This window comes from Dromiciops gliroides, chromosome 3 (genome assembly GCF_019393635.1).
Source record: "Dromiciops gliroides isolate mDroGli1 chromosome 3, mDroGli1.pri, whole genome shotgun sequence".
In the NCBI taxonomy this organism is placed as follows: Eukaryota; Metazoa; Chordata; class Mammalia; order Microbiotheria; family Microbiotheriidae; genus Dromiciops; species Dromiciops gliroides.
Window position 1 is genome coordinate 225,965,875 of NC_057863.1, and position 13,911 is coordinate 225,979,785.

Genomic DNA, 13,911 nt, shown 5'->3' on the forward strand with positions numbered 1-13,911 from the left:
TTTCATATTTGCAGGTGACACAAAGCTGTCTGGGCTAGTTACTTTTCTGGGTGACAATGGGAATCCAAAAGGATCTTGACATTGGAATGAATCTAAGATGAAATCTGCTAAAGACAAATGTCAAGACTTGCACTTGAATACAAAAAATAAATTTCACAAATAGAGGATGGGGGAAGCGTGGATAGATAAGAGATAGTCTGGAAATATCTGGAGCAGGGATCCTAAACATGATGCCTGCATCCCTCCCAATTGCAGCCCAAACCAGAGTTGGTGTTTTTCTTTTTTCCTTCCTACAGCAACTTAATACCATTTCTATACTATATTAGGGTTTAACTCTAATATCTTTTGTGAAATAATAAAAATTGTTAAATATGGAAAATAACATTAGTTTATTTCCCAATAGTTGCACAAGCCCCCTCACGATGTGTACAGCAACAGTATGTGCTGGCAGGGCAGCTAGGTAGTGTAGTAGATAAAGCACCAGCCCTGGATTCAGGAGGACCTGAGTTCAAAGCCAGCCTCAGACCCTTGATACTTACTAGCTGTGTGACCCTGGGCAAGTCACTTAACCCTCATTGCCCCGCAAAAAAAAAGAAAGAAAGAAAGAAAAAGAAAATATATGTTGGCTCAGTGCTATTGCAAGGAGAGTACATTATTACCTGGGCCTAGCATAAAGAATTTTCTTTGTTAGATTATGTATTTCAATTTGGGGTTGAAAATATGGTCACTGTAACCACAGATTATCCTCCTGGCTTAACATGTGTTTGATGTGTCTATCTGAGATCAATGTTCCCAAAGCCATGTTTCCATTCAGCATGATTGGTGTTTATCCCGTACTGATGTCCACATCTGGATACCTATTAAAGAGCTCTTTCCCCATCAATTACACCTTGTTAACCATTAATTCCAGAAGGACATTTGGTTTATTTCTAGACATAACATAGACCTTCCTTGCAACACACAACGTTGGCCTAAAGCTGCCAAGTCCAAACAGTTTATCAGACATGTGTGAGCCGGAAATGAAGTGTTTATGCAATGTTTGCTACTGTTCCGTGTGTCCTATTAGCAAGAGAGGCCAAGATGGTTTCTCTAGTACTACATCATTATACATTGAAATTGGCTTCATGATACTTATCTTATTAAATGTGAAATATCTAACATCTTTTCAAAACAACAACCACTGAATATTTTCCAATCAAATAAGAATAAGAACTTATATTTGCACATAGTGCTTGACAGTTTACAAAGTGCTTTCCTCACCAAATCCTGTGATGAGAGAAAGGTTGTAACATCTAATGCCAGCAAGCATGCCTTTTTCTGAAAGGGAAAGCTATTATATTAACATGTGACTTGCCTCAAAGTGACATATCAAGTTAATAAACCAGAAAGGTGACATTTCTTCCCTGGTTGTTGCTGTTGCCATGTGTCACATGGTACTCTATTTTGCAGATGATGTTTCATTGCATTGAATTATACATATATAGATATAAATGCATCTATAAATACATTTATGCATTTGTATATATTTTTGTAATGGAGAAAATGTCTTTAATTGTTGATATAAGAATGAGTCAATGAATGATTTAAAGTGAGGGTAGAATTAATGTTAGGAAATCAGTATAGATGATTAATGTCAGGAAATGAATATAGATAATTCTGGCCCCATACCTACAGAGACCGAGAAAATAATTAACAAATTCCATGTTGCACCTGGCTCTTGTACCTTGGAATGCACTTCTTCAGTGGATTCCTTGATTTATAGTCAAATATACAGTATCTCACTGTGATGAATTTTGAATTTGTATCTGTCACCTAATGCATAAATTAAAATCATACTTGAGAGAACTTTGTGGATTTTGCACTTCAAACTTGGGTATCCAAGTATCATTCCTTGTACCTTATTTATTGTAAAATTCTCATAAGCATTTTGGCCTCTAGCAGAACTGTACAAAGAGCCCTGAGGTGACTAGACATCATTAGCCTTTTCCTAAAGCTATACCCATTTTTTAAAGTACTTATCAAGTCCAGTCTTAAATCTAACCTGTATTTATCTTAATCTTTTGTTGTTGTTGTTGTTATGGATACCTTTGGGAGTCTGGTGAAGTCTATAGATTCTTTCTCCAAATATTTTTAAATGTATAAAAGAAAATACATAGAATTACAAAAGAAAGCAGTTATATTCAAATAGTTATCAAAATATTTTTTTAAAAAACAAGTTCTTGAACCCCAAGTTAACAACCCCTAATCTAGAGCAAAGAAATGCCTTAGGTCAGATAAATGTTACAGAAAAAACGTTCTAACCTTTGGGATTTATTATTCCCCTTCTGAAGTTGTGCATATATTTACTTAAATTCATAACTGATATGGACAAGTTTCAAAAACACTACTGTTAATGAAAAATGTCCTTCATTGGTTCTTATTTTCTTGCCCATGAAACTAGCCATGAGTATCAGTTGAGATGAAAAGTCTTTGTTGAAGAAACACCAGTGGGAATTAAAGAGTTTTCTTCCCTGCAGCATTTTGAAGAAATCCATTTCAAATGCCTCCTTTTTCTTACACATGGAATTACATAGCATATGAGTCGGAAGAGACCTCAGAGGCCCCATAGTCCAACTCTGTACACCTTAAGAAGTCAGTCATCCTGGAAACCTTTATTAAGCATCTACTGTGTGCTAAGTGCTTAGTATGACCCTCTACCTGAAGAACTCAGTCAGCCAACAAGCATTTATTAAGCACCTAAATGTTTGCTAAGGCACCATGCTAGAGATACAAAGGAAAACAAGAAAACAAAAATGAAAACAAAACCCAGCAACAACAACAAAAACAGTTGTTAACATCAAGGAGCTTATACTCTAATGTGGGAGAGAGTATGTCACATAAGAAATATACCAAGTAAGGGGCAGCTAGGTGGCGCAGTGGATAGAGCACCAGCCCTGGAGTCAGGAGTACCTGAGTTCAAATCCGGCCTCAGACACTTAACACTTACTAGCTGTGTGACCCTGGGCAAGTCACTTAACCCCAATTGCCTCACTAAAAAAAAAAAAAGAAAAAAAAAAGAAATATACCAAGTAGATGGAAGGTAAACTGAAGGGAGATGAATTAGTATTATGAAGACTAAGAAAGGCCTCTTGGAGAAAGTAAGTTTTGAGCAGAGCTTTCAAAGAAGCCAAGAAATCCATGAAGCTGAGATAAGATAGAGCATTCCAGACATGGAACACAGCCTGTTTAAAGATTTTCCTTGAATAGTCAGTATTAGCTCCCAACCCAAACCTCTGTGGCTCATCGTTTAGCTATTGATGTGATTTTTTTTCTGTTCTGGTCAGAAGTTCTGAGAGCTTTCTCCTCCCAGACTGATATCTTTGGGATGGTAAATTGGGCCATATTTTGTCTTAACTGTTACTTAGCCCATAGTCATTGAATGTGCATGATTGTTGACAAACTGGAACCTGGAAAAGACCTTAATTTTAAAAGGCCCAAGGTCACCCACTGCATCCTGGGCCTTGGCCAGTCATCTTGACCTTTGTCTTGCCACTGGACTCTGATGACTCTGGAGGAGAGAGCAAGATAACTATCTTCAAGAAATCTATATTCTATATTGTTCAAACATTTTCCACCAAATCTCACACAAACATAGTCATGGTATTTCTGTACTTAATTCTGGATTTTTCCCTTTACATGCCAAGAAAACTCTAGTAGCTCACCTTCCTCTTCCTAATGGAATGGAAAACTGATCTAGCTAATTAAGAGTATGTCTGGCCTTCCCCAAGCAGCCTGTAAAGAGCAGAGAAAAAAGATCCCTATGTTCACCCTTGATGAAAATCTCCTGATCTCAGTTGCAATGGTATTGGTAGAGGTAGATGTTTATAGAGTACTGATCTTTATTGTAAAACCTCCATTCTGATCTGGTATTCTGGTCTCAAGTGAATCAATTAACTAATCATCTCTTATTCTTACTTCTTAACAGCTCCTAACTCTCCAACAATTAGAGAAGAGCTCTGTACAGCCTCCTACGACACCATCACTGTGCACTGGACCTCTGATGATGAATTTAGTGTGGTTTCATATGAGCTTCAGTATACTATCTTTACTGGACAAGCTAATGTTGTTAGTAAGTACTGCCAATCTGGCTCATTTCTTAACTTAATCAGGAGGCCTTCTGTGCTTGACTCTAATGATAAATGAAACTCAAGAAGGAGAAAAGGTAAATGTAGTATTTATGATACTTACTTTTACCTTTCTTGTCTAAAAACACTCTAGGCCACCTTCTGATTGATTTCATAGATTTGGTAGCCAAAGAAACCTCCAGTACTCCAGTTACTACATTCAAAAAGAATCCTGGGGAGGCTAGGTGGTGCAGTGGATAAGCACCAGCCCTGGATTCAGGAGGACCTGAGTTTATATCCAGCCTCAGACACTTGACACTTACTAGCTGTGTGACCTTGGGCAAGTCACTTAATCCCCATTGCCCTGCCAAAAAACAAACAAAAAGAATCCTGCTTGTTGTGATGTACACCAGAAGTGTGTGGGTAGTTGACCCTGCTCTGAAGGAAGTGTTTTAAACCATAGGGAATGCCTTAGAGAAACACCAAAGGGAACAATTCACTATCCTGCACTGAGAATTCATGAGGCTACAAATCATTTTAAAGTTTAGTGGCTAGGACTATTATTTGATGGAATCTAATGCCAATTGGAACAGCTAGGTGGTACAATAGAGCACTGAGCTTGTAATCAAGAAGATTCGCTTCACAAGTTCAAATCTGGCCTCAGATACTTACTAGCTGTGTGACTCTGGGCAAGTCACTTAACCCTGTTTGCCTCAGTTTCCTCATCTGTAAAATGAGCTGGAGAAGGAAATGGAAAACCACTCCAGTATCTTTGCCAAGAAAACCCCAAGTGGGGTCTTGGAGTCAGACACAATTGAAACAACTGAACAATGCCATTGACAAGAGGCCAATTCGTATGGTGGTATATACAGAGAGCAGCCCTTCGATTCAGGCAGACCAAGTAGTTCAGTGTCCTGCTTTGAACACATGCTAGCTGTGTTACTCTGGGCAAAACATTTAAACTTAAACTCAGTGCCTTCAAAAATTCTCTAAGACTACAAGTTGAAGAATATGTTGTGATAATAATAGAGGGATTTCCTCATGAAGAATTCCCTACTGATGATATTATAGATCCTAAAGTCATTATTTTAGTGCTCGGAGGGACTAATTGAATTCAGATATTCCAGTGGAATTCAGATTAAGTCAGAAGATATTTTTGAAGGCTTTGGTGAAATAGAAAATGTAGGTATGACACTGTCTTTGTCCTTATCAAGTTTATAGTCTAGAAAAGGGATTCTTGACATTTCTGTATCATGGAACCCCTTATGAGGATGTTGAAACCTATGGACTCTTTCTCAGGATATTTTAAAATTAATTAAAGAAGGTATATATACATGAGTTTAAAAGGAAAACAAATCATTTGGAAATCTAGTTAAGAAAATATTTTAATTCATGTGCCCCAGATTAAGAACCCCCTGATCTAGAATGGGGCATGACCTATAAATAGAGATGTAAAAATAATTCAAAATAAGATAAGTGCTCCAGATAAATGCAAACAAAATTCTGTGTGATGTCCACAGGTAATGATGCCACCAATGGACCGGACAGTAAACATGTCCTGGAGGTCCTGGTATTTTAGATGGGCTTTTAAAAAGATAGGTAGGAATTCAAGAGAGAGAGATGGCATTGGAGGTTTTGAGCATAGAGTGAGGCCAGACATGGCAGCAACAAAGCTCTGTAACTGTCTGGAGGATGGTAAATGGTTTATTCTGGCTAGAAGAGAAGAATTGTAGATGATATGGCTAAAAAGGGATGGTGGCAGAATTTTATTAAATTGTAGAGTATCCTGTCAGGCCAGTGAGTGGTGGTTATTTCAGATGAGTTTTGCTTTGAATAAACTTGCATTATATTTCATTGTATACATTTTTCCTTGAATGCAAAACCAAAGCCAAAGGCATAAATGGGAAAAAATAGAGAGTAGTTCAGAGGGGGCAGGTAGGTGGCACAGTGGATAAAGCCCCAGCCCTGGATTCAGGAGGACCCGAGTTCAAATTCAGCCTCAGACAGTTGACACTTAACTCTGAGCAAGTCACTTAACCCTCATTGCCCTGCCAAAAAAAAAAAAAAAGTAGTTCTGATGCTTGGGAAAGAAACATGTTTCATGATGAACTCAAAAAGGAGTCCAGAAAATCCCCAACTCCTATATAGTAAGCATAAACATATGTACCCTTTTATCTACTCCTCAAGGTCACATCCATTTTTGCACAGGAGACCTGGCTGCTCCTGCCAAAGGAACTATTGAAAGGCAGGTATAGGGGGAGTAGATAGAAGGTCTTGAACTTTTAAGAACCAGTGAGTTCTAAGGTGGCACAGTGGATAAAACACTGGGCGTATAGTCCGGAAGACCTCTTCTTGAGTTCAAATCTGGCCTCAGACACTAGCCACTTGACCTGGCTTTTTATCATTTTAACTCTGTTTGCCTCAGTTTACTCATCTATAAAATGAGCTGGAGAAAGAAATGGCAAAAGCCCTCCAGTATCTTTGCCAAGAAAACCCCAAATAGAATTGTGGAGAGTCAGACTCTACTTAAACAACTCAACAGCAAGAGTTATAGAGGAATGAATATAATAGAGGAGTGAAATCATGAAGGAGGAATAATGAAGAAGGACTCACCTCAAGTTACTCAAATTTACTGCTTCTTTCCTGGAGTATGGAGATAGAGCTCTAGGCTTGGAGTCAAGAAAACCTGGGTTCAGGGACAGCTAGGTGGCGCAGTGGATAGAGCACCAGCCCTGGATTCAGGAGGACCTGAGTTAAAATCTGGACTCAGACACATGACCCTTACTAGCTATGTGACCCTGGGCAAGTGACTTAACCCTCACTGCCTTGCAAAAAACAAAACAAAACAAAAACAAAAAAACCTGGGTTCAAATCCTGCCCCATACACTTATGTTCTTTATGACCTTGGGTAAATCACTTAATTTCTTTGAGCTTTACGTCAACAAATATTTATTAAGCTCTCACTATGTACCAAGTACTGTGCTGAGCAATGTGTCATAGGGTTGATTATGGCACCTACCTCAAAAGATTGTTGTGAAGAACAAAGTAGATAAAATGCACAAGCTTTGAGGAACTATGAGTGTGAATTGTCGTTGTTATTTCCACTGGTCCATGAGCTGACACAAGTTGAATCCCTAACTAATTTTTGCTGATCCATAAAACCAAAGGTTTTCTTATCTTAAAACTTCTAAAATTTTAAAAACAAAAATACAGTCACCCCACCCTCTGATTCCTTCCATCCTCTGGAATGTATTCATCATCCCTTGAGCCTCTGGCTTTGAGACTGCTGAGAACAAGAATTTAGATATTTATTGGTGTACTTTGGGTTAGGGAATACTGTTTCCTGCCTAAAAGTATTTCCCCAATTAGAGTCATTAACGAGTCTCCTCTTTAACAAATGCAAATTCCTCTAGGTATGTAGTTATTCAGCTTTTTGTATAATTTAATTAAGTCTGGTTGCTTTCATCTTAACAATTTAAAGAAGTCAGCTGCTGTGAAAGAATGAGAATTTTGATTAGGATGGATGGGAGAGAGAAAGGAAGTTGATAACCTCAGAACCTTCTACTTTAAGAAAAGAGGGAAAGGATGCATAGGGTGCTGCAGTGGGTGTTTAGAACATGAAGTCACTGAGGTCCCAAAGGGAGGGGCATTTAGAAGGTGGAAGAAACTGCCAACTTTAAAACATCCTTCTAGATGAAAAGGATACTCTTTCTTCTTTTCTACAACTTAATGCCAACTTTCTTTTCTTCCTCTTTCTCTTCATCCATTTAACAGGTATTTATCAAATGCCTATCATGTGCCAAGTACTGGGCACTGGGGATATAAAACCAAAACTGCAATAATCCCTGCCTTCAGGGAGCTTTCATTCTCCATTTCCTATTCTTCTTCTCCACTATAGGCCCTGTAACCTTTATCTTTGAGCTTGGACTATTATTATTCAGAACTACAATTCCACCAAATTTTAGATGAGTTACATAGGCTTGACTTCTGTGGGAAAATGTCTTCCTATTATTGAAACTGACTTACAAATGGATTCTTGGGATATAATTTGTCCATAAATTTTAAGCCTGCCTATTTGCATTAAAGTATGATGAAAAATCACCTTGTGGGAAATTCAGGCTAAGTTGATTTTCAGTGTGGCAGAGGGGTTATCTATCAGATTATCTCAAAAGAGAATCTATATATGCAGAAATTAAAATCATTTTCATTTTTTCTTACCTGATCCTTTGATCTAAATTGGAAGACCTCACGCTTGCAGCGCGAGAAAAGGATGAATGGAGGTTATATTCTGTTTCTCTAAATTCTTTTGACAAAACTCACTCAGATTAATCTTGAGTTTATTTGTTATTTACTGGACAGTAGCTTTGTGCATTCTTTTAATAAATATTTATTAAGCGCCTTTTATGTGTAAAGTACTATGCCAAGTACCAAATGGAATAAGACACTGAATAAAACACAATCTTTATCCTCAAAAAGTTTATAGTGTAGTAAAGAAAAGTAAAAATTTTATAATCCAGTAAAAAAAATAGTTATGGAGTTGACCAGTGTCAGTTCATGCAGCAGTAGAAATAATTAATAATGATAATAATTCACATTTATATAGCCCCTCAAGGTATATACATAAAAATGTATGTTTTTCTATGTTATAGTATGCAAATCATAATACATGTGGAATAAAATATGGAGACAGCTAAATGGCACAGTGAATAGAGTACTAGACATGGAGTAAGGGAAGACCCTGGCAAGCTATTTAGCCTCTTCCTCAGCATTCTTATCTATAAAATGGAGATAACACCATCCATGGTTATAAGGACAAAATGAGATCATATTTGTAAAGCTTTCTGCAAACTTCAAAATGCTATATAAATATTAGCTGGTGTTATTTATTTATTTATTTTTTTAGTGAGGCAATTGGGGTTAAGTGACTTGCCCAGGGTCACACAGCTAGTAAGTGTTAAATGTCTGAGGCCAGATTTGAACTCAGGAACTCCTGACTCCAGGGCCAGTGCTCTATCCACTGCACCACCTAGCTGCCCGAGCTGGTGTTATTTTTTAAAAGACTAAGGGAGTTTAGAAGAGGGAGAGATTACAGCAAGGGCATCAGGGATGACTTGATGAATGAGGTGGTGGTACTTGTTGGCCTTGAAGAATGAGAAGGATTTTCGGAACAAAATTGGGAGAAGACAGTCCAGTAAAAGGCATATTAACAAAAGTGTGGGGATAGGAAAAGGTGGAGCACCCAGAGAACAGTGAATAATCTAGTTGGGCAGTAATATGAACTAAGACTGAAAATGGGGATAATAGCAACCAGTGGTATGATAAAGACATAAAAGCTAGCCCTGAGGAATCGGGACTTTATTTGATAGGAAGTGGGAAATCACTCAAGTTTTTTGAACAGGGAAATCTGGATGTTCTGTGTAGGGTATATTGAAAAGGGACAAACTTGAAACAAGGGAGATTATTTGGGAAGCTGCTTTAATAGTCCAAGCCAGAAATTATGAGTGCCTGATCTAATAGAGTAGAAATACTGTAGAAATATTCAAGAAATATTGTGGTCATAAAATCATCAGGCCTTGGAGCCTGATTGACCCTTTGGCTAAGGAAAAAGAAGGAATCAAGGATAAAATTCAACTTGGGAACCTGAGAAAATATTTGTGCCAATATAGGGGGAAAATAGAAAAATCAAGAAATGGAATAGGATTGGAAGGATGAGAGTTTGTTTAATTTGGGGCTTTGACATTCAGCTGGTGATATCGAACATTCATTAGAACTGCAGTATTGTGTTTGTTTTATAATTTGGGGGCTAAAGACATAAAAGTGATAGTTTATGCTATGAGATTGGACAAGACTGCTGAGTAAGAACATATGGAGGAAAAAGTCAAAGAACTGTGCTTGGAAAGTATTTTCTTTTCTTTCTTTCTTTCTTTCTTTCTTTCTTTTTTTCTTTTTTGCATGGGGCAGTGAGGGTTAAGTGACTTGCCTAGGGTCACACAGCTAGTCAAGTGTCTGAGGCCAGATTTGAACTCAGGTCCTCCTGAATCCAGGGCCGGTGCTTTATCCACTGTGCCACCTAGCTGTCTCTGAAATATTTTCACCTAACAGAAAGGAGAAAAGGAAGGGGAATCCAAAAAGTCAGACAGAGAAGGATCAGTCTGAAAGGCAGGAGAGTTAAGAAAGTGCACAATCATGGAATTAAAAAGTAGTAAGGCATTTTAGTAAGGAAGGTGTGGCCAATATGTTTTGGAGAAAGTAAGGAGAACTATGAAGAGACCATGAAAACTCATCATTAGGAGGGCCCAGGTAACATTTCAGGAAAGGATTTCCACTAACTCTTGGGGAAAGAAGACAGATAATATTTTCTGAATATTTTTTTTTCTTGTTGGGTGTTTATGAAAATATAGTGAAGAAAAAAGTTTATTCTTTTTTTTAATGTCTTCATAAGCACATTAGTTATTACTTCTGATTTGTTTTTACTTTTGGCAAATTAATCAACCAATCAACAAGCATATATTAAGGGCTTACTATATATGTCAGGCACTGTGTTGAATGCAGAGGATAAAAAGAAAAACAAAAACAATCTCTGACCACCTTCTAGTGGGGGTGACAACATACAGATGAGAAAATCCTAGAGTAGGTGGAAGGTAGCCTTAGGGGAGAAGGCACTAGAAACTGGGAGACAAGAAAGGTTGCTTATAAAACTTATCATTTGAGCTGAATCTTCTTAAAGGACACCAGAGATTCTAAGACTTAAGAGTTTAGAAGGGAGAGAATTATAAGCATGATGGACAATGAGGACAAAGGCATCAAAATGTGAAAAGAAATAAGTCGATTAGTATAGCTGGATTGTAAAGTTCATGACGGGGAGTAATGTGATAAAAGACTGGAAAGATAAGGAGGTGCCAAGTTGTAAAGAGCTTTAAATGCCAAACGAGTTTATATTTGATCGGAGAGGTAACAAAGAGGCATTGGAGTTTATTGAGTAGAGGCCAACATGGTTACAACTGTGTTTTACGAAAATCACTTTGGGTTTGGGAGAAACTTGAGAAAGAAAATCCAATTAGAAAACTATTCCAGACAAGAAACAATGGCAACCTGAATTATAATGGTAGCTATGTGAGTAGAGGAAAAGGGATGTATGTGAGAGATGTTGTGGAGATAGAAAAAACAAGATTTGGTAACTGATTGGATTGAGCAAGAAGGAGAAGTCAGGCATCATACCAGTGTTTCGAATGTGGGTGATCCGAAGGATAAAGGTACCCTCGATAGTAATATACAAGTTGGGAAGAAAGTAGGGGTTTTGGAGAAAAGTAATGAGTTCTGTTTAGGACCTGTTAAATTTGAGAAGAACTAGGGGTCAGACAGTTCAAAAGTTCTAATAGGCAGTTGGTGACATAAAACTAGAGTTCATTTGAAAAACTAGTGTTGCATATAGAGATCCGAGAATTATCTGTGTTGAGATGACAACTGAAAGATCTCAGAAGCTATGAGTGCCAATGTGAAGGAGGAAGTGACCACACAAGGCAAGTTCAGGAAAAATAACACGGGGGTAAAGTGTATGGCTTTTAGAGATTTTCTTCATGACAAGAATCAGCCTAAGTCAGGGTCATTTGATGGCCCTAGTAAATAACCACCCTTATTCCCCTATCCTTTTTCTCATATATATTGATGGATACATACTGTGTATTTTAAAATTCTAAATGCAGTTTCTAATCTGTCGCCCCAGTTTTTGGGGGAAACTGGCTAAAATCATTGATAAATTCACCAAGAGTTTAGGCTTTAAGGGTTTATTAAAAGATATAAGATAGTAAAGAGATAGAAAGATTGAGATCAGATTCCTTATAGCATGGAAATCCTAGCCTTCTTAATCACCCACTTGAAGTCCTGACACCAAAATGATGTCTCCAACCCAAGAGGAAGTAAACCGTCAGCCAGAGTCCCCTTCCTACTTCTTGTCCCCCTACCAGAAATGGGAGGCTCTTCAAGTTGATTGGCTGAGAGTGGTCTCCTGCCGATGCAGCTGTCCATAGCCCCTTGAGAACACTCCTTTAAGTGGGTACTTAGTCGTTCCTCATTCACACCCAATTCAAACACCACTAAATCAATCAAGTCAGATCCTGGGCATCTACCAAACTCCATTATCTTAACACAATACATACATACATAGATATAGATATATGTGAGGAAAAAGGATAGGGGAATAAGGGGGAATTCACACACAAATATACATAAATATATATATATATACACATATTTTTCATGTATACACACATAGCTAGCTTTAAATAAAAATAAGCCTATTTTTTAAAAAGATGATGTTGTTCAGTGGTTGCAGTCATATTTAACTCTATGACCCTATTTGAGGTTTTCTTGGCTAAGATACTGGAATGGTTTGCCAATTCCTTCTCCTGCTCATTTTACAGATGAGGAAACAAGCAAACAGGGTTAAGTGACTTGCCACGGGTCACACAGCTAGTTAGTATCTGAGGTCAAATTTGAACTCAGGTCTTCCTGACTCCAGAACCTGTGCTTTATCCACTGTGCCACCTAGCTGCTCAAAAGAGGATGCTATCAATGCTCAATTATTAATATTTAGATAATTTAATGTTACATTTTTCCTTCTTAGCCACATTTTTATGGTAATTTTATAGTAATTATGAAATTTTTCAATTACTGCTTTTTAGCTGACTCAGACATTTAATTAGCACCTAGAATATCAGAATCAAAGTGTCTCATTCTATTTTTACAGTTACAAAAGTATATTACTTGGAGAAAAAAAAACAATTTCACAATTAGCAGAAATCTGAGTTGTGGTTTTCAGTTTTTTGAAATCCATTTGGGAAAAGGTAGATTTTATTTTTCCTACATGCAGCCTCGGTAATAGATATTGTGTGTACATGTACATTGCGTATATATGCATATATAATGTATATATGTGTGTACACATGCATAATGTATATACATACATAATGTATATTGTGCTATGTAATATATAGTGTGTGTGTGTATATATATATATATATATGTAAAATAACTCCTTAAATTATTATAGTGCTAAAGAAGTAGAATAATCTCTTCAAGGAGTGCAAGGTATAAAATATATCCCTTCTAAAGAGAAAAACACAAAAGAAAAAACAAAGAAAAACACAAAGATCTTTTCCATCTTTCTTTCCCCTTTGGTCTGCATCAACTCTATACAGAAGGAAGTTGGTTAGAACCTTTTGAGCTATGGCCAATCCACATACCTCTATGTACTTTTTTCACCCTCAATACTCATTCCTGGCCTCTGCATCATATATCTAATAAGCCCAAGCATTTCTTTGAAACAAAAGCCAACATTTGTGTTGTATTTGTTCTCAGATAATGTCAAATGTGCCAGAAAAGGGGCTGTAGTATATTGGGTGGGTCCCAGCTATGTGAAGGATTTATGAGAAGGGACTGACAAGAATTCCATATTAGAATGGAAATTCCTTGAGAACATGTATTGTCTTTTGCCTTTTGTTTGTATCCCTAGCACCTCGAACATAGTAGGTATTTAATAAGTGCTTCTTGACTTGATTTGACTCAGGATGAGAGAGTGTAAATTGGTTTTGATCTGAGGTCACAGATCAATGGCAGTATCAGAGATGGTGTGATCACTGGCATCACACCCTGTTAAGAATCTGTGTATATAGAAGAGCTATCCATGTGTAATAAAAAACAAAGCTAACCTACAACATCTCAGACTGGAAGTATGCATTCTAAAGGGGCCAATGATGGTACAGGTGTTCAGCCAAAGAGCGCACAGGAACATAAGACCGAGCCAAGGCAA

The 13,911-nt window shown here is 37.4% G+C and overlaps 1 protein-coding gene across 3 annotated transcripts in view; it reads left to right on the forward strand.

The window, feature by feature from the left end:
- Positions 1-13,911, forward strand: part of MID1 (midline 1) — a 440,931-nt gene that overhangs the window by 404,031 nt on the left and 22,989 nt on the right. For all 3 annotated transcript variants that reach the window (XM_043998250.1, XM_043998249.1, XM_043998248.1), the window contains exon 7: positions 3,965-4,108. In XM_043998250.1, the coding sequence (XP_043854185.1) occupies positions 3,965-4,108 (144 nt within the window). The remainder of the gene's footprint in view (positions 1-3,964; positions 4,109-13,911) is intronic.